Here is a 26860-nt window from a genome sequence, read left to right as displayed (position 1 = left end):
ATGGCTCGCTCCTTTGGTAGCCTAAGACTCTGCCTTCTCCTCCAAGCCGTCTGCCTCTGTCTGGCTCAGATTGTAAGTGTTCTCCTTTCTATCCTTATGCTTGGAATGTGCCAGGGCTGGGCTGGGGGGCCGGGGGAAGTCCCTGTTCGGCGTCTAAGTTCTCCGTCCCCCCCGTTTTAAAATGTGGAGCTCTTTTGTCAAATCGCTTGCGATGCTGATCAGCTTTCTGATTCTTTGCCTCTTCTTATTTGGATATGAGCTTTTAGAGCGTTTCCCATTCCAGCAGTGCCTAACCCAGGGAAAATCCAGCAGACTCCAAGGGGGAATCCAGTGCCCCCCTCCTTGCCCCAAAATAATTCCTAAATACTTAAAACCATCTCTGCTGGGAGACTGAGGGGGCCCTGGAGAAAAGGAATGTCTGTGCTGGTGCCTGAGTGGCACGGTCCTTCTGGAAATTTTCAGACTCACAAGCTTCCCTTTCATTCACTGTTGGTGTCTTTTGCCTCCTGTCACCTCGGGGACATGCCCGTGTGTTTCTGGTCGAGCTGCTGCAGAGCCAAGAATGCTCAGTGTGAACTGGACTCCGGGAGGAGGGCTGCGTTCTGTGGCGATTGCTAGGGAGGGGGTTTGCATGGAAGGATTTGCAGTGAGACACCAGGCCTTTGTAGGTCCCTGGATATTTGCAAAGAGGGATAATGGGGGATGAAGCCCTAGCAGGGATGGATCCAGGCTGGGTGTATTCTCTCCCCCTCCCTCATCCCGTGGACAATTTTTGGAAGCATCATGCAAGCTGGGGCATTCCAAAGAGAAGAAAAGGTGCTCCTTGGAAGGGTCTTTACAAGCCAGCAATCAGCTAGCCCTGATAGGGGATGATTTAGTAATAGAAGGAAATACTCCCCTGCTTTGAGCACGACAGAGGGACGCGCCCGCTGAGCTCTTACCCCCAAGAATAGCTGCAAAACTGAACATCAATATCTTTTCAAATGGAAGTGTCATTTTCAAAAGCAACTTTCCAAGCAGCGAAGGGGAGAGAGCGGAGCTGGGCTGCTCTGAGGGAAGCCCTCCCCTCGCAGAGGGCTGGAGCTCACAGGAGCTTCACAGAAGAGCCTTGCAGTGGATCCACCACATGGAACCAACCTGAATCCACAGCGAGGGGCTGGCTTGAGTCGGCAACAGAGCCTGGGACTCGGGAGCCCTTAAAACAAAGAAGCATTTGGCAATGTCTGGGCAGGACAAAGTGCCTATTCATGGGGTGCTTCCAGGAAACCTGGCTCTCTCCCTGCGGGGTGGCTGCTGTTTATTTATAAGGTGTAATGCTGAGCTTTTTCCCCTCTATTTTTCTTTCTAACAAATGTACAGAAGCAAATGGCCTCTTCCCTTTAGAATAAATGAGTGCCGACTAGAGAAAAACAAAGTCCCAAGCTGTTGCTGGCCACGTTAGATGCAACTGGCCTGTCGGTTTTTATTTCCAGCGATCCCTGAATTCCATCGCTGCTTTCAGAATCTCTTTCCTTACCGTGCCCCACGAGGGGAGCAGGGATTTATTTGTGAAATTCCTACCGGGGAACCCCACAAAAGCCTCAAAGCTGCAGACTAGGCTGCTTCTGCAAAGATCCCTATTCTTGATGGGGCTAACTAGCATGCGGTGACACTGCAAAGATACAGTGGAACCTGCCTTAAGCCCTTCGCCTAGGGGCTGGCACAGTTAAATCCCCCAGCAGAGTTTTAGGCTGAGGTTTGCAAAATTGCCTAAGGGGTTTGCACGCTCGATTCCCTTTTTAAATTATTGGGACTTGGGCAGGGCCCAAGCATTTTTTGGGCCCAGTGCAAACTTGTAACACGGGTCCCCTCCCACACACATACCACAACCCCTCATCCCATACAAACAGTCTCATGAGCCATGAAAATTTTTTCCTCATGGTAACAGGGATTACAGCCTGGGCCGGGCCCTGGTAAAGTGTACCCTTTCCCCCCCTCATGTGGGCGCCCTGGACTTGGGCACCTAAATCTCTTCAGCAACTTCAGATTTTTCAGCCTGGGCCTTTCATTCCGGATCAACTAAGCTGAGCTGCAGAAACGGCGGCTATTGTAAAGCACGTCCTTAAGACCGAGGTTGCCTTTTGAAGATGGGGTGGGTGGCTGGGAGCATGATCGTGATCTCACACACCAGGGCTGCAATTCCACTAGCTTCCATGGAGCTGCCTCTGACTTACCCCCGTGTGTCTGAGACCAGTCAGGCCCTGAGTAGAGAAGGAGAAAACGCCAACCCTGGCTGGGGCGTTAGAGAGCAAGGAGCGGTATCCGGGAACAACTTGCTTAGCGGTGGGAGGCTTTTATCCCTATATAAACCCCAGCCTCATGCCTGCTTCCCTCGCTTGTCAGAATAAAATTGCTCGTGGATGGGCTGTTTTGCCAGGGCAGCTCAGGATGGGGGAGAGGAGAGAGGGGGCAAGCAGCTGCTGCTTCCTAAACCCCGGGCTGTCTGCTTTTCCTGCTGGGTCACCTCCTCCCAGCTTCTCAGGGAAGGGACCCCCACGGCCGCTGGCACGGAGCTGATCGCACGGCAGACGGCGGGAGCGTTGCACCAGGGCTCCCCGCTGCTCGGAGAGCCCCGCTGGTCTGCACTGTGATCCGGAGTCCTGCCCCGGCCCAGGTGTCTCTCAGGGTGAGCGGGGCGCCGAGCTTGCCGCTGGGTGCATTCTCCTGACCGGGAACGTGTGCTTCTCTTTCCTTTTCCTCAGCAAGGTCCTCCAGGAGAGCCTGGGCCTCGGGGGCCCCCGGGTCCGCCAGGAGTGCCAGGAGCCGACGGCATGGATGTGAGTACACACTGCTCAGCGCAGGGGCTGGAGCAAGGGACGGGGAGGGGGGAGCACTGGGTACAAAGAGGGGCATTGTGTCAGGGTACCTCGTTGCAGTTCCCAGCGGTGGCCAGCAGAGGGGGGGGACGTATGCCTCGTCTGTCCTGAGCCTGTCTGTTCTCTGTGTGTGGTAGGACAGGGCTGCGTCCGCAAAGACGTCCCTCCCTCCCCCTGTCCTAACTGAGGGCCCCATTTGAAGTCCCTGATCAAACTCCCCCTATGAGCAGGACCGGGCTTGACACGCAAACCACTGTTGAGCCAGCCTATGTCCAGCCCCTGGACCGGCTTGGCTGCAGGCGTCCCGGGGTGAAGTTCTCTGGCTTGGCAGGAGGTCAGGCTAGATGATCCTCGGGAACAGAGGAGTGGATGGATGGGACCCCCTGGCTCACCCAGCCCCCTGCTGTTGCAGGCATCCCGGCTCGGCCATCTAATCCTAGCCATGAAATTGCCACGCTTCGTCCTGAAACTAAATGGTTCCATCTGGCCTATGGATCTCTGCAACTCGCAGGGAGCTGCTGTTTTGCCTGATGGTGGTGGCAATAAAAACCTTAGACCCCCTTAAACTCTGCGGACCCAAACCTCTTCCTTCCACGAGTGTGGGGCAGGTGGTGAGGAGAAACTGGTGCATTTATATTTTTAACCTGTTCCCTGCCAGCTTTCCTAGCTTCCCCAGGGCCCCGACTGCCTCGATCTATGTGTTCGTGCAGTGAGCAGTGCAATGGGACCCTGGTCCTGACTGGGGCCTCGGAGTTCTACTGCAATACAAATAAAAACAAGGACATCCATCCACCCTAAAAGAGATAGGCAGGCTCAGTATTGTTGCATGGGCCTCTTTGTCTGTTTCAGAGAAGCCTGGTGGGGGGAATTCCTTCTGAAGTCACTAGAGGATGGATCTGCAAAGCCTATTTTTTTCTGGGATGCAAATCTTATAGTCAGATGGTGCAGATTTGCCTCAAAGGGACAGATTTTCAAGGGTTTTTAGACACCTACAGGTGCAGATAGTCACCTGGTGAGATTTTTCTTCCAAAGCACCTTAAAATCAATAGGAGTTGTGTTTTTCCCAGTCCCATTAAGTGCCTTTCTGCATCGTTAGGCTCTGTAATACCTTTGAAAATCTGGCTCAGCATGTTTAATAATTAAAATAATAACTGTATTTGCAAAGCCCCTTTTCCCCTGCATCCTGGGGCCCCGGCCAAATCGCTCAGGGCACTGTCAGAAAAGAGAAAAGTCCCCAAAATGCACTGAAAAGCAACAAGCCAAGAATCAAGTCATCTGTGTCAAGCGCCGAGCAAAGGACCTGATCCTGAGGCTCCCCCACTCAGGCGGCTCCTGCTGATTTCAAAGGGAGGGTTTTGTGGAATCGGAGCCCAAAGACGAGACGTGGAGATGCGACCCTAAAAGAGGAAGAAAAGGGGGAGGGAAACGTTCTAAATGCGGCTCCTGCAGGGATCATGATAGAAAAGGCCGTTGGGGGAGAAACAAAGGGGTAAGCTGGGGTCTGACAGGGCAGGGGGAGGGAGGAGGGCATTCAGAGCAATGGGATGATTGCCTGCTAACTGGGGATGCGGTGGTGAGATTTCTGACGGCTATGCGGTGACAGAACACGGACCCCTTTCAGCATGAGGCTCAGGATGATGGGTGAGGCCTGTAAGTTCTCAAGAACTGACCTGTTCTCTGGGCCCAGCCCCCCGGAGAGCCGCACCATCCCTGGGGTGTGATTTTTTTGGTGCTATTTATACACTGAATGCCATACCCCCCTGCAACTGGAAGCAAGGTTGGGGGGAAGCAGGGAGGAGAGCAGTGGTTTTTGATGAGCTGTCTCTCTGCCAATGTCCTACGCAGCATCTGGACCAAACTTGCTCTAGTCTAGACAGGTGTGCAGGCTAAGCGCAGCCTGATCTGAGTGGTGAGCGTCCGCTACAGACCTTAATGGGCTGCATGCAACCACACCGGATTCCTCTCGTCTGCATGCAGCTACGTAACCAGGTAGCGCTGCTCAGGGCTGTGGCGTCTGAGGGCTAACGATACATCTTTATTGGCTGTGGCTCCATTGTGTGAACGCTGTCCTTCGGGCCTCCTGAGGCCTCTGCAGAATTAAAAGGCTGCTTCTCTTTCCATGGTCTCTGAAGGAGTGGGTTGGGGTGGTGTGCGTGGGTGTGTGTGTGTGTGGGTTGGGGTGGGGTTGGGGTGGTGTGTGTGTGGGTGGGAGGGGGGGGTTCTGACACTTAGAGGCCTATTCCTTAAGGCAGGAGTGGAAATAGATCCTAAACCGCACTTCATGCCCGTGCAGGCAGCCACCTTAAACTAGCCCGCCCAGATCAAATCCATGTTTGCACCGGTGTCCTAGCGTTAAACACGCCGTCCCTTGGATGAGGTGTGCTGGTGGAGTTTGGGTTGTGAGAGACGCCTCGTTACCCCATCAGACTGGCCACATTCCAACTCGGGTCACTCTGCATCCCCTCAGTTTCCCACTCCAGTTTCAACGGGCTAGAGCATTCTTCTCACCCCGGCTGAAGCTGTTGCATTGGGTTGGTGTGTAGCAGCTGCCACGTCCCACCCCAGAGGTGGCTGCCCTTTGGGGATGGAGGGAGTGATCCCTTTAAGCCAGCAGTTCCCAAATTAGTCCACAGTGTAGCTCCCTCTTAAATTCAAGATGTTCTTGAGCACACCCGCTTCCAAAAACTGAATCCTGGTTCCAGTCCCTGGGGCACCCAGATAGCCTGGTTGTGTAGCAGAGGACCATGAGAGCTGTGTGACAGAGGAACCCTGGGGACAAACCTGCTTTCCTGCACTGTGCAGGTGGATCCCGGTTGAATTTTCCACCAGAGAAGCGGCTCAGCAGCGAACATGAGTCACTGTTGCAGCACCCCAGAGGGGGAGAGGAAGCTGTTCAGAGGCTGACACATGCCTAGCTGGAAATTGTCCAGCAGGGCAGATCCGCCTCCAGTCTTGGGGGCTGAAGCTTCTCTGCTGTGATGGAGATGGCACCTGGGTGTGCTTTGCAGACCCTGAGCGTGATCTCCACTCCCTGGCTGGGCCCTGGGCACCAGCCATCTGATGCTCAGGTCTGAGAAGCTCTGCAGAAGCCTATGATATTTCCTCTTGTTTCCCTAGGGTGACAAAGGCCCGCCAGGCGCCGCTGGGACCCCGGTGAGTGTGCCACCAGCTCTCCAGCATGCTTTGATTTCCCCACCTTGTTCAGGATGTCGCCTTTTAATTTTTCCCAATGTCTATTTTAAAGGGCTCCAAGGGGGAACCAGGCGTTCCAGGTCCGGATGGGCCCCTGGGGAAGCCAGGCATTGATGTGAGTACAATCCCATTCCCTTCTCATTGCTGCTTATTAGATGATGGATTTGCCTCCTCTTCGGCTCGATCCTAGACTCCCCCATTCCTGGCGGAGCTTGGTGAACTGAGCCCTGAGCTCTCCGATTCCACCCCAACCCCAAGGATCCTGTCGTGTGTATGAGAGGCGGGGGCTGGAGTCACAGAGACGCCTGGCTTACGTGGGAATATTCAAGAACTGGATTCCAACCCGCAGGCTAAAGGGATCAGGGGCCTGATAGGAAATGTCGACGTTAAAGGTGGGAAGGAACAGCTGATTGCAGAGGAGGAAATGAGGGTTCCATCATGTGTCTGGGCAGGTGGCGGGTATAAAAAGTGGTGGGGGTGGGTCATGGTCAGAGAGGAGTTGTTGGTGCCTGGAGCAGCTCCTAGGGGCCAGTGATGAAATTGTTCTGGGGACAGAGGCTTGCCATGGCTCCCACGTGTCTGAGTGGTGGCGGGGAGATCCACAGACAGGGCAACGGATAACGGTGGGCATGGCTGAGCCTGCGGGGCCATCAAAGGGGCTGAGTCAGTGCTCTCCGAAACAGAGCTTGCCCCGAAGGCGTGAGGGCCAGTTACACGAACAAATAATGCAGAGGGGGCTTTATCTTTCCACCTGGCTTAGGCTGTGCAAAGGCAACTGTGTGTCCCCGACGCTCCGCTCATGTGCTTCGGCACCCCCTTGAAACCTCCCAGCAGCACCAGTCGCACCAGCTCTGCCAAGGCTCAGTTCCGAGCTGTGGCCTCATCAACCCTTTGCTAGTCCACGCCTGCCTCTCCCCCGTTCAGTTCTGTCCGGGCACCTCGGTCCTCTCTTGAAGGCACCCTCCTGTCACAGCCCTGGGCTCCCCCCCCCCCAGCTCTGCCAGTGCACCTGCATTCTGCCCTGCCGTGCCGTCTACTGTCCCCTTCCTGGCCTGCGCATTTATTTCCACCCTGCCCCTCAGTCCTGCCTTGCAAGCACCCCCTGCCGTTGCAGCGCTGAGTGCGGACAGGAGCCTGGCGTACTGTGCAGGACGTTTACGGTGTCAGGCCTGGGAGACAACAGCTGTCACCACGGCACTTATTGGGCTGTGGGAATCGGAGCAGGAGCGCAGCGCAGTGACAGTGGAGAGGAAGGGATGGCGCATTCACTCACTGGGCCAGCTGCTGTGTGGGGCCACCCCATGGGAGCCAGGAGAGGCCCCAAACCTTTAGTGGGAGATCAGAGGGCTGGGAATTCTCTGGTTGAAGGGCTTAATCTGAATGGGATCTTAACTAGCTCTGTGATCTCTCCGTGCTGGTGAGGGGAGGAGAATTTGGCTGGGATTTATTGTACTGGATGTGAGTACAGTTGGTGCTGTTAGTTATTAACTGTGCCTTGAGCCGGAAATAAACGCAGCCCTTTAGAGAGCTGAGAGGCTGCGTCTTGTGCAGAGGAGCTTCTCACAGCCCCGCATGCTGCTACAACCCGCCTGCTCTCTGAAGGGGCATGTGAATAGGGATGGATGTGCTGGGGACGTGGATGTGTCTGTGTCTGAGGGCGTGCGGTGGTGTGTTACGGTGTGTGTCGGAATGAGTGTGTTTGGAGCAGGAGATATCTGCCTGGGTGTGTGGTGGGATGGCTGGTGCCTGAATATGTGCGCTGAGGTGTTTGATTCAGCAGTGGGGGGATCGAGGGGAGTAGGTTGATGGTGGGGAGCAGGATAAGTAGCTAGATAGGGTGTGGATGAACGTGGGGCTTGTTGTCTGAGCAGTGGGGGCTAGGGGTGTTTGAGTTTGAATGGAGGGTGTATATCTCTGGAGGGTGTGTTTGTGTCAGAGAGTCAGAGCTACCCTGACAATTACTGACTGGCAGAAACAAACACAATTAATCTCTACAGTCCTATTTTTTTTGCAATGAGAAGCAATTTCTTAAACCTGTTGGTTTCTATTCATCCCTTCAATAATAAATGAATAGAATAATAAACCTTACTACAACCATGTTTTATTCATCCAGACTAATCCTCCCGGTACGGAGCTCAATTTATTAAAATAAAGCAGAAACGAATTGGGCTGAATACAGACTCTTTCATATTTGCTGTGTCTTGGTGCTTTACAAAGAGCTAGGAATAGACCTTGCAAAGAGTGTAGCTCAGGCATTCAGAAGTGGATATGAAAACGTCCTTACAGTGAGCCCAGTTCAGATCTCAATGGTCTACGCCGATGTAAATCCAGAGTAATTCTGGAATAACTCCAGATTTACACTGGTGTAACTGAGATCAGACTGCCTTATGCATTTTATTATGTCTATTTGTTTAGTTATCCATCCATATAATACATATCTATCTGTCCCGTCTCATTATAGTATCTGAGAACACCAAGGAAGTGTTTTTCTCAATAACAATGGACTCTTGATTTGTTTATTTTCCTAACTTTTATTTCATATTATTTTAGTTCTCTGTGCTGTGGAGGAACAGGGAACTTTGGAGCTGGGCTGGTTTTGTCTCCCTGAGGGCCTGATCCTGAAACCCTCAATCCCACAAGTAATCCTTTCTCACCCGAGGAAGGATTTACTCCTGGAAGGGTTGTAGGATTGGACCTCGGGTTTGTAGCTTCCTGTCACCTCTCCTGGAGGTGGCATTGAAATGTAATTCTCTGGTCTCAGTGACTGTTATATTCCATCTCCCTTTATAAATAGGTGCTCCCCACCCCTCCCAGTCTGTGTACACACTCTCTCACACACATGCAGTTAGCAGGAGTTCTGTATCAGCAGGAGAGGAGCAGCCTCATTTTTAATAAACGAATTATGCGAGGACAAGTCATGTGGTGGGTGTTCTGCCTGATCCTGCTGCCCTCACTGAGGGGAGCAAATTCCTGCCAGCAAGACTCCAGTCTCATCCATCCAGTGGTGTAAATCCAGTGTAACTCCATTGATTTATACCAACCTAAATGCAGTTAGAATCTGGCCCAGTGATTTCACTGGGCCCCTTCACATGACTGACCATGGCACGATCAAGCTGTTGGTAAATTGCCAACATTTACTTTTCATGTGTGACGGGACACGGGGATCTAAAGTGTTAACAGGGCTAGAACAAGGATAGCTGCTGCCGTGCACCTCAATCCTGGCCGGTAGTCCCCCCGTTATTCTTGGCCCAGGGCCCAATGCAACATTGCAAATTACCTCCACCCTGCAGCCTCCTTGCACTTCTAGCTCTGAGATACCCCTCGCCTCACAGCTCTGGCAATGTACCTCCATCCTGACCAGCAGCCCCTTACTGTTCCAACCCTAGCCTTCCAGTACAGCTCTGCCAGTGCCCCCAGTCCTGACCTGATTCAGGGCCTTTTGCCAGGCTGCTGATTTTCCTATTGCCCTTCGGACCTGTAGCGCCCCAGGACGGTCCATTCCACATCGGCCCACACCCCGTGCTGCTTGCTTTGAGTCTAGTGCACCTCCAGCCTTGCTCACAGCATCCCAGCCGTCCCAACCACCGGCCTCTGCGGTGCAGAGATGGCCACGACTGCTCCTGTTTGGTTGCTTCTTTGATGCGGACAAATACCCACTAAGGGCTCGGTGCAGGACGCAGCAGAGTAACTCCTTCGCGGGATGTGAATACAGCACTCCAGAGGGCAAGGGCCCGGCACGGAGAGCTGGCACGCTGAGCTTGTGCCATGAGTAAACGCTAGAACAGCTGCAGACTGGGGCCATGTCTACACTATGGGACGGGCATGACGCTGCCGCTGGGCCGCTGTAGTGTAGACACTTCCTGCATCGATGGAAGGGGTTTTTCTGTCGCTGTCGTTAATCCACCTCTCCAAGCTGGGTCCATGGAAGAATCCTTCTGTCGGCCCAGCTGTGTCTACACCGGGGGTCCGCTCAACCTCACTGCGGCTGTCACAGCACACGTGACACCACTAAGTCCATCTAATTCTGGCTTGAAAAGGAGGAAGTCTTGATGGATAACAAGTTACGAGGCAGGACGGTGATTTATTCCCTGTGTTTCAAGGCACCATGACTGAGCTCTGGGGCACAGGCAACGTTTGAAGGTCTGCTGGCTCTTATCTTCGTAGGCTGATGAGCCCTTAGCAGCTCGTTAACAACCCACAACCCCAGGTGGCTAAAACAACCCCAGCATAACTCCATTGCATGGAGAGTGTGACTGGCTTGAAAGTGACAGGGGAGAGAGTCTAGCACTGAGAATGACTGCCTGCCGTCTCTCCTCCTGCAGGGCCTGACCGGCGCGAAGGGAGAACCAGGGCCGCGCGGGGGGCCAGGGTCTAAAGTAAGTGACGCATTCGTCTCTCGGGCTACAAGTCTAGTGCCGCCTTGTCCATCCCTGGGCCTGGAAGGGGGAGTGAGAGGATGGTGGGTTGGTTGGGGTGGTGAGTTCTGTTGGTTGGGTGCCCACTTTAGCCATGTATGGGGGTCCTGGAATATTTAGGGTCTAGTCAGATGCATCAAGGCCCTCAGCTCCTCGGCGGGAGTGAATCGGTGCAGTGCCGGAGTGACACCACTTCACACCCGCCGAGGATGGGGCCTCACAGATTCCACCTTCGCCTCAGGCCAGGATCCTGGGCAGAGACCAGCGCCAAGGTGAGATAAGAAGCCACTCGACCTACTGCCCCGAGAGGCCCCAGTCAGGATGGGGCCCCATTGCCCGGCACTATACCCGCACCTAGCAGGAGGTGTCCCTTTGGGGTGAGCGGGGAGCCCTTGGACGGGTGGGGGGAGGAATGATCATAGTGGGCTCTGGTGGCCCATGATGGGGCCCGTGCGGTGTGGGCCAGCTTCCCGAAATGAATGGCGCCTCTCACTGATTTCAGTGCGAGTTGGAGCGGATCCCAAGTGAGGCTGGCCCTCGGCTCATGGGAACGGTCCACTATTCTCATGGCAGCCGCGCCTGGGTTCCCTGGTGCGAGAGCCCCTGGCGCTGGGCCCTCTGCAGACGCGGGACAATCCCTGCCCCAGAGAGCTGTCCGCCTGCCCAGCTCTGCAGGAGCCGACGGCGCGGGGCTGACGTACGCCCCTGGGGTGGACCTGGGTGCAAATTTTTCAGTGGATAGTTTTGGACAATCAGGAAATCTCCCCGCTTCCCATCTCCCAGCCTGAACTAACACCCAGTCTCTCCTTCTGCTCTGCCAGGGCCAGCCTGGACTGCCAGGGCCACCGGGGCTGCCGGTGAGTATCCGCTTCTGTCACGGCGGCTGGTCAGAGAAGTCTGTAGTTATCCTGGCCTAATGGCCGAGGCCTACAGCAGGGAGCTGGGGGATGTCACTCTGTAGGCGTGAGCTAGTCAACGAACCCCCCTGCACCTCCCTCTCCCCCCATGTGTCGGGTAACACGGACCCACGTCACCAGAGGAAGGATTGCCACAGGCTTCCTGGCACTCCCCTGTCCCTGTGCCTCGCCCCTCAGCTAAGAGTGAGAGGGGCCTATGGCCTCCGGGGCCCTGCCAGTCCCTGGGCTCTCTGCTGAGAGGGTCAGCAAGGGGCCAGGCCAGCGCTGGGGCCAGTCACTGGAGTGGTTTTTGCACTAGGAGCCCTTGTCTCCTGGAAACTGGGCTGAGACCCCCAGCAGACTGGTGCAGCAGAGGTCACACGAGCTGTCCAGACCGCTGGGTATTTGTCCACGAAACACTCTTCCTCCATTGCTAACGTGGCCTTCCCTGCGGGACAGCCCACTGGGTTTCGATGCTGCCCTTGCCACCGTCCCGTGAGCCTTACGGGCTGTCCGTTGTCTCAACCTCAGGCATCTTTTGAGGGGCCCACGGCTGCTGTCCCCTGCAGTGCCCCCAGTTTGGCAAGAGCTTTGGACCCCTGGGTACCTCTGAGATCTGTGCATGCAGATCTTCCCCTCCGGCATGGGATAGGGGCTGTAGGGATGGCCAAGGAGCAGGCAAGCCAGAAGACGTGTGTACTGTTCTCCCTCTCGCCCTGTAGAGTTCCCCGCAGGCCTGGGTCGTGTTAGGTCTGAGAGGAAAGAGGGCCCAGCGGCTAGGGTGTTAGCTTACGGCACAGGAGACCTGGCTTCAATTCTCTGCTCTACCACAGGCTGTGTGACTTCGGGCGAGCCCCTTAGTCCTGCTGTGCCTCAGTTTACCCTCTGTTGTGTTTTCTCAGTGGTTGGCTCAGAGTCCGAGAAATTCAACCCCTTGTAACTTTCTTTTTGTTTCAGGGCCCCAGGTTGCCGGGACCTCCAGTAAGTGCCGTGCTGCGGGGGCTTGGTGTGGGTGTCTTTGACTGGGAGGGGGTGGGTCCGGATGAATTTTAAGTAAAAAAAAAACAAACCAAAAAAACCTCAGCAGCTTGTGAGTGAGGATTTAACTGCTTGACTTGCATTAGCATCGATGCCAGACCTGTGGTGCTCGTCCCTCCCCCTTCACCTGGGCACCGTGGGAAAGATTTAACCCCTGACGTCCTAGTCTGGGGCTGAAAGACGATAACTGGAGTGGATCTAAAGGATCAGAGATGAGTCCAAGGAACAATGTAAATGAATTAGGCAGTCGTGTTAACCCTCTCACTGCGGGCCCATTAGCCATTAATATTCCAGTAAAATCAAAGCAGGGCCAGGAGATGCCTGTGGCATTCAGAAGCCCGTGGCCCAGTTATGTCCATTCTACCTGGATGTAACAGGTACTTTTAGCATCATAGCATCCGCCTGGAGGTCACCCGCTGCCCTCAGCAGCAGCGCAGGTGCTATCTACCCGCCTGCCCCTGGCGCACACACAAGGCACAACCTACCTGCAAGCACCTGAGTGAACCTGATACATTCAGTCCTAGGCAAAAGGCTAAAATCTTCTTGTGCAAAAGCACTTTTCCCATTGAAACATTCCTTGGCGGTGGGGGTCGTTTCCTATCCCCAGCACATTTGGAAGTCCCGTCAGAAAACCCAGGTCTTGGGAAGAGACTCAAACATTGTAACTGGTTCCAGGGCATTTCCCACCCCTCCACGTGAGAATCCCCTGCCATGTCTAATGAGTGACTCTCTCCTTTTTCCAAGGGGCCTGTGGGTCAAGTTGGGCTTCCTGGGGAAATCGGAGCCTTGGGACCTAAGGTGAGGAATCACCTGTCTGCACGTGCACTGGCTTGTTTCCTCTCATCCTACACAGGAATGAGCCTGATTTTCAGTGGGGAGGGTCGAAGGTCAGTTCTGGCTGCAGGAGCTCAGCTGCCCCCATTTCTCCTGGTGTAAACACACATTCTCTTGATCAGCGCCAGTGGAGTGACTCCAGATTTGTTCTCGTGTCGCTGCGAATGGGCTTGGCTTCTACCGGAGGTCGCTGTGAGAGTCGCTGTGAGAGGCACAGGGCCCAGGCAGTCTCTGATCACCTCATTTCAGCAGAGTCCTCGTCCGCGTTAAGTGTCCTATGCCCAGTGCTACCGAGGTCCCGAGCCAAACCGGCCTCTCAGCGCGGCCCCGCTGATAAGGGCGCTCGGCTCCAAGCGGCACAGGCCTGGGAATCGCTCTCCTCTGGTTTGGTAAAGCACCGACCGGGGCAATGCTGAGCGCGAGCCCCCCATTGATAGCTGCCCCCCGACAGCACCAGGTGCCTCTTGCCCCGCTTTGTTAGGAGAACCCTCCAAACCACGGCAACTCTCTGTACGCGCTCTGCTAGTGACGGGCCTGCGTGCAATGGCCGGTGCAATGGGCTGGCCAGCGTGTGCCCACGCTTCGAGTCGCTGGCGTAGACACGCGGGAGGAAGCTTTCACTGCACAGCCCATCCTGTTTCCTTTGGGCTAGTAAAATGCACTGGGTAAGGGCCTAATGCAAAGCCCGGTGAAGTCAGTGGCAAGATTCCCATTGCTGCTGTCCTTCTCACATAGCTGGTCTCAGGCTGCTACTTGCTCGCAGCTCAGTGCGTTACTGCTTCAGTTCAAGCAGGCGGGGTAGATACATTTGATGCTGAAAGTCCTGGGTTCACGCCCCACGGGTGATTGAATTAGTGTAGTCTCCATCTTATGCACCAGGGATATTGCGTTGCTCCCCCGACTCTCTAAGTAACTGCAGCCTTTTGTGTGTTAACTTTTTTTTGGTGGTTGCTTCGTTTCAGGGTGAACCTGGACCCGATGGACCACGAGGCCCTCCAGGTCCTCCTGGGAAACCTGTGAGTATTGACCCATCTCCCCTGGGATTTCTCAACTGGGGTCCTGGCCTGAAAGGTGGACTAAGGGAGGGTCCTTGATCCAGGCCTGGGACTGGACAGAGTCTCTATGCAGCAGAAAGTCAGAATCAGAGCTGCAAGTGGGGTTAATGGCCTGATCCAGGGAGACGCTCAGCACTCCGACTTCAATGGAAGATGCTCAGTGCTTCATCAGATCAGGCACTGCTGAACCCTGCCCAGAAGCCACCTGCCTGAGGTGGAGTTGGTGTCCAGGAGTTAATCAAGGCTCATGCTTCAGGGTGTAAAGCTGAGGACTCTGCAGGAGTCAGGAAGGAAAACCACCCTGTGGGCAGCCCCTCCGGAACCGCAAGAATTGGGCACTGCCTTAGACAGGCCGCCAGAGTCTTTGTGGAGGAACAAAGAGAGGGAAACCTGGCTAGACTTTTTGCTGGGACAAAAGGAGGTGGGTTAGAGGGTTAGATGGGCCAGTGGTTGGGTCTGGTCTGATTAGACCCTCTTCATCTAAACGGTGGACAAGTCGTAGCAAGGTCTGCGTTTTACCACCCAGCTATCAAGGTGAAGAGTTGGGCTCGATGTAAGCGCCATGGTTTTCCAAGGCACTGTTGGCATATTGAAAGGCTCCAGGAGTGTGGCATGGGTCAGTGGTGGGGAACTGGCAGCCCGGACTCCTGGGCTCTGTTTGCAGCGCTGAAAAGAGAGAGTTTCTTGTGATTAAAGCAGGAGAGAACTGGCAGCTTCTATTCCCGGCTCTGCCAATGACTTGCTGTGTGACCCTGGGCATGTTGCGTCCCTGCTCCGTGCCTCGGTTTCCCCATCTATGTACGAGGGTGCAATGTTTACCCACCTCTGTAAGCTGTTTTGAGATTAAAATGCTGGGTGGTATTACTGTTAGGTTAGCATACCTGATGGTTTTATTTCATTCCAGGGCCCCCCAGGACACATCCAAGGGCTGGAAGGCAGTGCTGATTTCTTGGTAAGAACTGCAGTTACGTTAGGCTTTCAACAGACCCTCCCAGTTTAACAGCAGCTGGGAGGTTGTTTGTTCGTTCTTAGCAAGTGTCGTTTGGGAACAGCGAAGAGGCGTTTTGCTGCAACCTCTACTGCTCAGCTCCCTTGAGAGACACAATCCTCCCGTGCCCCCACTCCCTGACACGCCTGTGCAGCTGGCAGCCAAGGAGACGCTTACTTGGCCATCCCAGCTGGCAGACTTTGGGCCTCATCCTGCTCTTACCTCTGGGCACAAGTTTTATCTGCCAGCTCCTGCCTCTCAGGGTTGCCTCCCATGTGGCGTTAGCTCAGGACCACTTTGGGCTGATGTACAGAGCCGGGCGTGGCCCGTAGAGTGAAGTGTGTCCCCTTAGGGCAGTGTCCTGGAGATGCCAGGTCCCCTTTGGGCTGCTCACAGAGCCAGGGCAGGCTCTCCTGTGGGGGCTGACAGTCTCTGATCCCCTCGGGTGGGTTTACCGCTGAACCCCTGCAGAGGCTCAGGAAGCCATGCCTGTCCCTGCCGGGCCAGCTCTGAGTTGCCCAAGCTGCATGGGTTGCCCCCGGCCTTTTAGTCTTCTGCAGTTATACAGCTCGGCTGTACCCACTGTAACCAGGCTCTCTGCCTTCCTTTCCCTCTTCAAGGGAAGTCGTCACTGGGGCGGGCCTTTGCCAACACGCAGACAGACCCATGCCGGGGGAGAAGATTTACCTCCTGGAGGGTATTTCTTGTGGTGACCGTCTGGCTCTCTTTGCTCTTCCCCCGCCCTGTTACTGACTCATGGCTAGATCATGCCAAGGGTCCCGATCCAACGGCCAGTGAAGGCAATAGCAGGATTCTTGTTGATTTCAGTGGGAGGCAGATCAACCATCAGAGAGTCTGTGATGGCTGGTCTGCCACTTTGAGGGTGAGGGCTGTGGATCTGCGGCCCAGCTTTCCCCACCCCTGCAGGGCATCGCCCCTGCTCCTCTGCTCCCATCCTAAGCCGCATTCAGCTTGTGATTTCACGGAGCAGGACAGAGCCCCTGGAAAGCAGCGTTGGAGGGAGACAGGCAGGGAGCTTCTCTCCAGAGCAGCAGGCGGGCTCAGTCTCAGGGGTGGAAGGATGTGCACCGCATCCTTTCCGCTGTGCTAACAACACGTGGCTAGGAAGGCCTGGAATTAAATGACTGCAAGCGACTCTGCAATTTCCCTGAAGAGCTTCATCATGCCAGCCCAGCTTGGGTGCTCAGCGCCGGCTCTGCAGCCCGGCTCAGCTCACACGAAGCCCCAACGCTGGGCACGCCCAAACGGCCGCTTCTCCACTGCTGGAAATGGTTTTCTGATTTAAACAAGCGACTTTTCTTTCTCCCCCCCACTAGTGTCCAACCAACTGCCCTCCTGGGCCCAAAGGCACCCAGGGACTTCAGGGACTGAAGGTAAGGTCACTACACCCCTGCCCCAGGCATTGAACCGGGGACCTCAAAGCATCGGCCTATAGTGCTTGAGCTATTATTTGTCTTGCTCTAGCACCTAGAAGCCTTCGTGGTACAGACACCCAGTGTCTAATTGGCCTGCCTCGCTCTTAGTCTGGAGACTGTAGTGGCTTCGTAAACTGCTATATAGGATCCAGCCCCTAGTGGGGGACATTGAGGAGCCCAGCTAGCACGTTACACTGAGGACACAGGCTAATGGACCTCCCCTTCACACTCCTGCCAGCCCCCACCTCCAAATCTGAGGACAGCTGCAGCTTCCGAAGGGCCAGGCGCTTCCGCCCGGCTCTCCAAGCCCGGCTGCCTTTGCACAGCCCCCTTCTGGGCTAAGCGAAAGAGTCTGCAGCCAACCCAGGGGCTTGGGATCCGCGGTATTCTGCTGCCCTCTGTCGTCCTCAGCAGGGCGTGGGTGGAAGGACACGGTGGGCTGCAGCACGCTCTCAGCTGCACAGGTGCCCGGGGTTCGACAATGGGAACTGCAGGAAAATGCTCCCCCACGCTTCTGCATGTGTGCAAATGCATGTGTGCCCATGCCTGCATGATGCCCTGCAGCGGGGGGATTTACAGGGCAGGTGCTGAGCGCACCCTGAGCTGCGGTGCCATCAGGGAAACTGCTTCGAGTGTGGGACGCGGGGAGCCTCAATCACGGTCTCTTTTCTCCTTTAGGGACACAAAGGCCGCCCCGGTGCCCTCGGGGAATCTGGCAGACAGGGCGGGCCGGTGAGTACAACTCCCCTTACCGGCTCTCCAGGACTAGCGTGACCAGATGTCCCCTATTTTATAGGGACAGTCCCGATATTTGGGGCTTTGTCTTATATAGGTGCCTATTACCTTCCACCCCCTGTCCCGGTTTTTCATACTCGCTATCTGGTCACCCTACCCGGGGCCTTCCCAAGTAAGGAACTAGCACTGCCGGTCAACCAGGCATCACCGTCCGATGGAAAAGGGCTGGGGAGGGGGGCCGGAATCTCTGCTTTCCCCTATGCGGGGATGAGATGGGGGTTTGGCAGGGAAGAGAGTCCAAAGGATGGAGAAGAAGAAGATGGGTGGGAAGGGAAGAGAGGAGTCAGTAAGGAGGGAAGGGGGTAAGGGAGGAGAAAAATACCAAGAGAGAGAGAGAGAGAGAGAGGGAAGGAGGCACTGGGGGTAGGAGGAATAAGAGGGAGGGATGGGGTAGAGCGGGGTCCCTCCCACAGGCTTGTGTCCGGAGGACGAGTGAATGGAGCTGATCCTTCCCATAGCATGTCCCAGGCTGCCTGCTCTTCCCAGCACTGAGTAGCGGCTTGGGAACGGGCTCCCCATCCTCCCCTGGCTATTTGAACCCCATCCCCACCCCTCCCAGGGTCCCGTGCGGGGGGGACAGAGGGGCACCGGGCGGTTTGTACCTCAGGAGCCAGGGTCTACATCCAGCTGGCGGAGCCTTTCCTGCGCTGACATCTCTCCTCTCTCCTGCTCCCCCCAGGGTCCCCGGGGCGACATGGGCATTTCCGGAGAACAAGGCATCCCCGGCCCTCCAGTAACGTATTTACTTCTATTTACCGTTCTTATCGCTTGGTGCCTTTGACCTAGACTCACAGCCGGAGGGGGCGGAGGTGGCATTTATTTTTCACACTAGTGTTTGGGGAGTAGGACCCTCCAACCCCTCCCCTCAGTCCAGCACTGCATAGCTCCCCACGGTGCAGCTGCTCCCCACAGTCTGACCCATCTCACTGTTAGGGGGAGGAGTCAGCCTCAGATGCCATGGCCCAATCGCATCCCTTTTCCCCTGGGGCTGTACTCAGGGATTCCTTGTTCTGGGGCACAGGGCGGAGCCAACAAAAGGCCCGCCTCTTGAGAGGGCGGGGCCACAGAACCCGGAATGTCACTCATTACAGGAGACAAAGGATGAGAAAACGAGGGCGTGGGTCACGGGGTCAAAGCAAGGGATCCCAATGGGACACCAACCAGCAGAGAACCCAGGACAGCGCCCGCTGCCCTAAGAAGGAATTGAAGGAGTCAGGAGCGGGCCCAGAGGAACTCTGCTCGGATGCGTGAACAAACCAGGGGGTGGAAAAAAGCCCACCACCACAGGGAGCGTCCCCGCCAGCTTCCTCTTCTTGGACTGACGTTCGGCCATGCTGGGAGGGGGCGAGGGGGTCTCAAGCAGCCCTGGAGTCCCGGCACAATGAGAGCAGGAGAGGTTCCCTGACACAGTGTCACCGAAACGCCTGCCACCCCACCCTGGGGAGAGAAGGGTCTTTGGGCTCCAAGACCCATGCAGTCCTTGGTCTCCCTGCTGAGCCTACCACCAAGAGGGTGGATGAGAGAGGCCAAGGGCTAGGCACTGGGCTGGGTGTCCGGATACCTGCCTTCTATTCCTGGCTCTGCTGATCACAGGCAGTGGTTAACCTGGGCAAGTCTCTTCCCCCCTTTGGGTCTTATTTCCCACCCTCTCTAACATGGGGATAAATGATACCAACCCTGCTGTGTAAAGCGCATTGAAGTCTATGGATGAATGGGGCTATATAGGGGCCACGTGTTCTCATTAGTGTTTCGCGGTCCAGCAAGCAGTCAGTTTCCTTTCTTATTATTTCATCTCTCATCCGAGCCACTAAATAGTAATGCTGTCTGTTGGCTGCCAGCCCCAGGCAGATCTAAGCCAGGGGCTTGGCAGTGTAGACCCCCTGGGCCGTCTAGTTTGCTTTTCCTTTATTATAAATAGAGCGATCTGTACTCTCCTGGAATACCGTGGGCCCAGATCTGATCTCAGATTTGCTGGTGTAAATCCATTGAAGTCAGTGGAGGTGCTCTGGATTTATGCCAGTGGAACAGAGATCAGAATCTGGCTCTGTGTCAGCACTAATGCTGCGAGCCGTGAATACCCAATGCTGTTATGTTGTTTTGCTTCGGGCGTCCTGTTCAGATACTTCCTCAAATGAGCCAGAGAGATGGGAAGACTTGAGAGGGCAAATACGTTCCCTCAGGAGGCATGAATACAACATGGTGATTTGTCAGAACTTGAGAGGACTCTGCCTTCCCCCCGCTAGCCAGAGAGGCCAGCAGAAGTAAAATGTGTCTCAGCGCCAGCTGATAACGTATTGCTCCCAGTGTAACAAATTCAGGGCTGCACTACACACCACTGACACATGGGGGCGTAGTCTCCTGCTCCAAATGTACAGGGTCCTGCCCCTCTGACACACAGCTGAGATGTTCTGATTGCATCCAGTAGAAGGCAATGGTGCATCTCACCAGCAAGCAGTGCACTGAGATATGTATCCATGTATCTAGCTACCTCGGAGGCTTTGCTCAATAAAGAATGCAATGTAGCAACTCAGTTTACAAAATAGAATTTGCAAATCCTTTCTTAAATCTTGTTTGTTTTAACAAGCAAGTTCCCCGCATTACCTGTGCAGAGAGGTCAGGATTGTATCGTTCCGGTTGTGTTGTTTATAACCAGGGATGAAACGTGCTTGGGAGGGCGCGAACAGCTTGTATTTTATATGATAGGTAAGTTGGAAAATCAATAGGCTCAATTTTCCAGCTGTATTGTAGGGGGTCCTTTTAGTCGGCCATGGAATTGATTGGAAACAACGATTCACCATAGATCGGTGAGACCTAGGAGTCAGGAACTCCTGGGTTCTGCCTCTGACCTCGGCACTGATTCCTTCTGTGAGCTTGGGGACGTTGCAAAGCCTCTCCGTGCCTCAGTTTCCCCTCTCTAAAAATGGGGATAATCACACCTCTTCTCAGCGGGATTGGGAGGATTAACTAATTCATGATTCACTAGCATTTCGAAGAGGAAAAGTAATTAGCAGGCCAAATCCTTCAGTTCGGAAGCAGGCAAAATCTCTCTGAGGCCAAGTGGGAGTTTTGCCTGAGTAAGGACTGCAAGCTCTGAGCCGCTAATGATATTAAAACTGACAGCCAGGAAGGGACATGAGTGGAAGCTGGCAGCACTGGTGGGGAGTGGAGAGCTCAGACAGTATTTCAGATTTAGCACAAAAATAGTATTTTCCAGTAACACTTCTAAACATAATCACTTTATTTGTGGGTGGGGGTGTTCTGCAGAGAGACCTGTTTTGTATGCAAGATCTGGCCATGGGAGGCTTCAAGCTAATCCTGCTTCTTTTCGTGCTTTGACAGGGTCCTCAGGGCCTGAGGGGTTATCCTGGCATGGCGGGACCAAAGGGTGAGACGGTAAGCACGTCAGGGAGGCGTTAAACACCTTTCGTGCTCCAGGAATGGATCCGTAGCAATCGAAGGGGGTCTGGTGGTTGGAGCAGAGTGATGGGGTCTGGGAGTCAGGCTAGCTCTGGGGGGGGAGTGCGATCTATTGATTAGAAGAGAGGACTTGGAGTCAGGACTGTTCCCAGCTCTGCCACTGATCCGCTGTGTGGCCTTGGTCGAGTCCCAGCCCTGCTCTGTCCCTCAGTTTCCCCATCTGTAAAATGGGGGTAAGAGCAGGGTGCGTAGCACAGAGAATTATCATCATCACCATCACTGCTTGCTGCTGAACTCCGAGCCTTTACTACCCTTGTGAGCATCTCTGACATCCATGTTTGAGTGCATCGGGGGAAGGGAATTCACATGCCGACCTGGCTCCTATGTGCTAGGGAGGGACAGTTCATAACTTGTCAGCAATCTACCCTTCCCCCTTGTGCTCCACTTTGCAGGGTCCCGGTGGTTATAAAGGCATGGTCGGGGCTATTGGAGCCGCTGGAAGGCCGGTAAGCCCTTTCCCTCTCTCCCTGGGTTGTTGTGATGATTGAGTGCATGTCCTGCCCAGCTTCTGTGCAGCCCGGTCTGACTAGCACAGAGCCCCCTTGTTATCTCCCAAGGGGAAGGTCCTACCATGGTGCGTGAAAGCTCAGGGATACCCATGCAGAATAAAACCAAGATCCCCCCCACCTGGAAAAGCAAGAGCAAGTGTGTTTCCTGACACCACTGACTCCCCCTGAAGTGCCGATTTCTCCCAAATTATCCAGTGCAGTGACAGCTCCTGTCCCAGTGAGTGTCTGCGAGTCACATCCTTCCCTCAGCTGCACCTCTGCAAACCCTTTGAATTCACTGGTCTCAGGGCGGCTGACATTCATCCCTGTCTTTGTACGTTATTACAAGGGGGATGACTTTAACTAAATGGGAGGCAGGGTGGCCTAGTAGACAGAGCACCGGACACCTGGGTTCTCTTCCTGGCTCTTCCTCCGGCCTGCTGGGTGATCTTGGACAAGCTGTGTCACTGCTCCGTGCCTCAGTTTCCCCATCTGTGAAATGAGGGAAATGCTATTGATTTCCTTCGGAGATCTGCTGATGAAAAGTGCCTAGGTATTATTATTATTATTATTATTATTAAATATCAGCCCTTGTTCTAGCTGATTTCAGTTTTGTGGATGAGGCGCTTTGCTCCCCTTCAGATCTCTCCTGCTCGCCCAGCATCGTCTACACTCAGTGATGGATTGTGAGGCAGGGAAGGCCTGTGGCATGGAACAGTTCTGTTAAACCTTTGCATATTTCCCTTCTCCTGTAGGGCGAGGAAGGCCCTAAGGGGCCACCTGGTGGAGCTGGCGAGAAGGGAGACATCGTAAGTTAATTCTTTCACTGACATGTGGAAAGGTACGGTCCCAGAGGGAACCAGTGTAATGTCTGCGCTGTTTCCCTGGCATGCACTCAGCCTCCCTTAAATTTTGCCACTGTGCAGGTGTCTGCACTGGGTTTCAGGCAGGTACGCACCGTACGGTAGCCATGCATTATGTCCAGGTCATATTTCATGTACGTGAAGAAGTGTTTTAAACCCAGAGCGCTTCATGCTTCTGTTACATGCTTCACCTGTGGACAGATGTGCCTCAAACCCTGGTGTTCCAGATCTGGTCCTCGCACATGACTCTGTCAGTGCCTCTGTGTCCTAACCCCCAGTCCCCCTTGGTAGTGCAGTCCTGGGCTCCCCCAGGCAGCTCTGCCAATGTATCCCGACCCTGAGCTGCAGCCTCCTCTGCTATTCCCATGAAGCGCTTTTCCCGAGCAGAGGAGCGATCACTTTATGATGTGGACAAACATGCAGCAAGGACTCCTCTGTCATTCCTGAGCCCAGTTCATTGCACAAGCCAGGTCATAAAGTCCTGATTCTGGACCTGCTGGGTGGAGGGTCCGTTAATGTGCCCAACCCAGCCCTGATCTCGTGGGCACAAGCGGCAGGTAACTCTGTGGCCAGACAAGAAAGGTAATGGTCTCTCTGTCAGGAAGCTGGTGGCTTCAGATTGCTTTCCCAAAGCTGCTGCGTGCTTCCCCCGAATGGAGAGGCTCTAGCCGCTCTGAACCCCCCCTGGCTCTTTCTAACACCCCCACAGCCCCATGGGGCAAAAATGGACCTGAGATGTCTGCAAACTGCAGCACCCCTGCCCTGCCCCCGCCCGCCCCTTCCCTCAATCTGATCCACGGTCTTTTGCCACCACCGCGGTGCGATCAGAAATGCCATCAACTCGAATCCCGTGCAGACAGGATTAGGGGATTAGAGGCCCTTCCCTGGGGAAAAGTCTGGACAATGGAAGAATCAAAATAAAGATTTGTGCCTCTGAAATTGCTCCAAGTTGGTCTGTCTCTCCCTCGCCTGACCCCCTGCAGCACCCCCCGAAGCCCTGCCTGCGTGGGTCGCTTGGGAATGCCAGGAACTGCAGCTCCTAGGAGTTCACTTTCCTGTTCTTGCAGTCATGGGAGCTCCAGGCCTCCAAAGTGAGTGGGTGGGGGTTGGGAGAATCTTGACCCATCTATCCCCAGATCAGGGCCAGTCTCCCTCCTCTCTTATCTTGACCCAGCTGTGCCCTGAAGCCTCCCCTTGATTCCACACGCGTTAACACCCCCCCACCCCAAAGAAGGGGCGCAGAACCCACAGCTGATCCACTGGGGTGGTGCTGATGCCCCCAGGACTCCAGAGCCGAGAGGGCCGGTAAAATAATGCGTGTTCTCGTTCGCTTTGTTTTTTAGGGTGCCCGCGGCTTCAGGGGTCCCCAGGGAGCAATGGGCCCCAAAGGGGAGAATGTAAGTACAGCATCGCTCTGGGTTTGGGCTGAGCCCCTTAGCCACGGCATCTCGCTGGAGCAGTCGGGAGGGAGAGAGCCTGGCTGGTGGCTCTGGGATGGGAACGAATCCAAAGGAAGGAACATTTTATTCTCCTCGCCTCTGCATCCAGCCATCAGAGCCCCCTGCTCTGGCTGCGAGGCTGCTCCGAACGTCAGGCTGCATGGCTCCCACCCGCTTTCAGGGATCACTCCTGCAGGGCTGCTCTTTAGTATTTGTCCTTTGCTCCGTGCCGGGCAGGGGCCTTGCAGAGAAGCGCCTGCCCCTGTGACTACAGCAGCCGCGCTGCATTCAGAGGTGAAGCTCCTCAGTCGGGCCTGATTTGCCCCTTTCTTGAGCGGTCTGGGGTTCCCCCTCTGCCCACCTGCCCCTCCGCTCCCCTTGCATCGTGACCTGCAGACACTTGCATCTCTGTTTGGGGCTGCCCTCTGTTCCCCTCCCACTCCCAGAGACAGCTCTGGGGGGTTGGCCAATGAGGGGGTCGGAGAGGGCGTTGCTATAAGGTGAAGTGGCTCCAAGTCAGCCTGCAGCACAAGCTGGGAGCAGGATCCCGTCCTGGTGTGCTGCCTGGCTTCTCCGCCTGGCTCAGCGCATCTTGGCTTCCAAGCAGATTGGTCCTGACCTGCCCCTACCTTCCTGGCAACTTTCTGACAGCAACCGTTCCTCCTCCTCCTCCGCAGGGTCTCCCTGGCATCGACGGTAAAGACGGCACCCCTGGCATCCCTGGTGTGAAGGTGAGAGGCCAGGAGGAAGTGGGGGGTGAGCGGGAGAGAGGTTGGGTGAGGCCAGGATGTCTCCAGTCGCTCCTCCATGCTTCCCAGTGTCTCTGTTTGCCCTGCACAGATCAGAAGGTTAATTTCTCTGCTCCTTGTTCGTCAGATTCCCCGAGGCTGGGATCAGGTGGCCCCAGGCCCCCGAGACTCCTGTCTTCAGTCTGCCCTGGCAATGGGGAACGAACACGCACCGTGTGTCAGTCGTGTGCTTGCTGGAAACGGGGGGAGGTTGGCCAGCACAACGGGGCGCTGCTACTCCCGGGTGCAGACGCTGGACTAGCAGCCTGGGCAGGGATCTCAGCATCTTTGGCCGAGGCTGGTGCCATGGAGTTTGCCATCATTGGATGGCTGTTGATGCTGCAAACCCCCCATATGCCCACCCATGGGTGACCTCAGACTGGGGTGACTGCGGGTGGGGTTGGGTGTTTAGAGGTACCCAGAGTACTTTGGGGTGCTGGGAGTGCCTGTGTCACTTCCTTTGTGGGGTCATTTGGTGTCAGGGCTGCCTGGGGCATTCCCCTATAACTGCTGCAGCATGCTCCTGTCCCTTTACGTTGCAAACTTTCCCCTCTGGGGAGAGCTGCCTCCTCATCCTGCTCAGAGCAGCAGAAGCTCTCAGGGGCTCTCCCCAAATCAGCCCATGTGTGCGGTGCTCACGATCGTCTCCAGGGAGTCCCCAGTTGCTTTGTTCTTCGCTGCCACCCAGTAACCACTTGTCTTGTCCCTTGCAGGGGAGCGCAGGGCAGCCCGGCCGCCCCGGGTCACCGGGCCACCGAGGATTAGCCGTAAGTATTGGAGCACAAGAGCCATCCCTGACCAGCCTGGGTCATCTCATTTCACCAGGTGCGGATGTCCCTTAACTGCTCCCCTGCTGCTGAATACGCTTGGTGCACCGGGTAAAGCACATCCCCAGGTTGCCCTGTGCATTGCTGCGTTGTGCTGTGGTGTCACATAGGGTGCGGCAGCGCTGGCGGATCAGCAGTGAAATGGTTAATCTGGAATCTCTTTTAACTACAAATCAACCCAAGAGGCCCATTTTGGACCCAGGTCTGAACTTTCCCATGGTCCAGAGGTGCTCAGGTCTGGCTCACTGCTAGTCTGAACGCCCACCCAAACGGTTGCTCCGTCTCTTCCGGTTCCGATGCCGGCATTGTGAATAGTTCGATTTCCACTCGTTTCTTTGCTCCGAGGTTTCCGTCCCAGCACTCTCCCTGCTTCACCTCCCTCAGAGCTCTGTGCACTTGGATCCTGATTCTGCTCTCCCCGATACCCAGTGTAAACTAAGAGTGCCTCCACTAAAGTCAGTGCAAAACTAGTGCACCTCAAATCAGAATGCACCGGCCTCAGTGGAGTCACTCCTCATTTCCGCACCGGGGCAGAGAGAGCAGAACCAGGTCTTGGTGGAGCTACTTGTGAGTTACTTGTCTGTGAAAGGAGAATCAAGCCCTAGGTTGAGACTAGCTCAAAATTTGGCTTTGAATTCTGGGCTGGGATAAACTGGTTGGAGTCTCATCCTGGAGTCTCTGCCCAGAACTCGAACCAAACGTTTCTTGAGGACCGGAAAAGTTCAACTGACCTTTTCATCCTCCGTTTTTGCAAGTGCGTTGGTACTTCTAGGTGGCACTGGAGACTGGAAGCAGAAGTGGGAAGATGCTGTGGGAGGGAACCTTTCTCATGGCATCCCTGGCTCATTCTGCTCCACCCTTATCAGAAGGCCACCTGGATTATGTTGGTCCCTGGGGTAGTTATCCCAGACAGGATTCATTGTACAGCCAGTCTTCCAAGGACGGCTGGGCTCAGGAAATTTCAGCTCAAGGGGTTTAGAGAAGACTCTGGTCTTATTCACCCCAAGCGGTCTGAGATTTGCCCATCTCTGTGTTTGGCTTTCCACATCTTTTGCTAGCTTTTGGCTTCTGCCCCCTGTGTACGCTATCCATGAATCCAATCCTTAATTCTGCTTCAGAGCAGGGGGATGGACCAGGTGACCTCTCGAGACCTGCATTTCTAGGAGTCTGTGAATCCTGGAGGCTTTAGTATGCCTGCTGCCCTGCAGGGTGAATCCCATTGACCAGCACTGAGGTCCTGTACGTCACGCTTCCCTTCCTTCAAGGGGGATCGCAAAGCTGCCAGGACGGTGTCTCGGGAACTGCCAATCCAAAATGCACAAGGGCAGTTACATCTGCTCACATACAGGCAGTCGCTAACCTGGCTTTGTTTCCACAGGGCTTGCCAGGCCAACCTGGGGCCAAAGGTGGCCCAGGAGTTAAGGTGGGTGTGAAGAGCCTCTGAGCTGCATATTGGTACTGATAGCCTCCCTTC

General features: G+C 55.1%; 1 protein-coding gene across 1 annotated transcript in view; it reads left to right on the top strand.

Moving 5' to 3' along the window:
* COL9A2 (collagen type IX alpha 2 chain) overlaps positions 1 to 26860 on the top strand; it is a 41865-nt gene continuing 15005 nt past the window's right edge. Inside the window, exons 1-20 of the mRNA XM_067533726.1 lie at positions 1 to 72; positions 2742 to 2816; positions 5973 to 6008; positions 6100 to 6162; positions 10370 to 10423; positions 11284 to 11319; positions 12316 to 12339; positions 13141 to 13194; positions 14193 to 14246; positions 15190 to 15237; positions 16611 to 16667; positions 17388 to 17441; positions 18184 to 18237; positions 20844 to 20897; positions 21374 to 21427; positions 22225 to 22278; positions 23676 to 23729; positions 24449 to 24502; positions 25273 to 25326; positions 26765 to 26809. Coding sequence (XP_067389827.1) covers positions 1 to 72; positions 2742 to 2816; positions 5973 to 6008; positions 6100 to 6162; positions 10370 to 10423; positions 11284 to 11319; positions 12316 to 12339; positions 13141 to 13194; positions 14193 to 14246; positions 15190 to 15237; positions 16611 to 16667; positions 17388 to 17441; positions 18184 to 18237; positions 20844 to 20897; positions 21374 to 21427; positions 22225 to 22278; positions 23676 to 23729; positions 24449 to 24502; positions 25273 to 25326; positions 26765 to 26809 — 1050 coding nt within the window. The remainder of the gene's footprint in view (positions 73 to 2741; positions 2817 to 5972; positions 6009 to 6099; positions 6163 to 10369; positions 10424 to 11283; positions 11320 to 12315; positions 12340 to 13140; positions 13195 to 14192; positions 14247 to 15189; positions 15238 to 16610; positions 16668 to 17387; positions 17442 to 18183; positions 18238 to 20843; positions 20898 to 21373; positions 21428 to 22224; positions 22279 to 23675; positions 23730 to 24448; positions 24503 to 25272; positions 25327 to 26764; positions 26810 to 26860) is intronic.

The sequence above is a fragment of the Emydura macquarii genome, unplaced genomic scaffold (genome assembly GCF_026122565.2).
Source record: "Emydura macquarii macquarii isolate MOO-44397 ecotype Brisbane River unplaced genomic scaffold, CSIRO-AGI_Emac_v2 contig_3348, whole genome shotgun sequence".
NCBI lineage: Eukaryota > Metazoa > Chordata > Testudines > Chelidae > Emydura > Emydura macquarii.
Note: the sequence above shows the minus strand (reverse complement) of the source record. Positions and strands in the feature narration are given on the sequence as shown.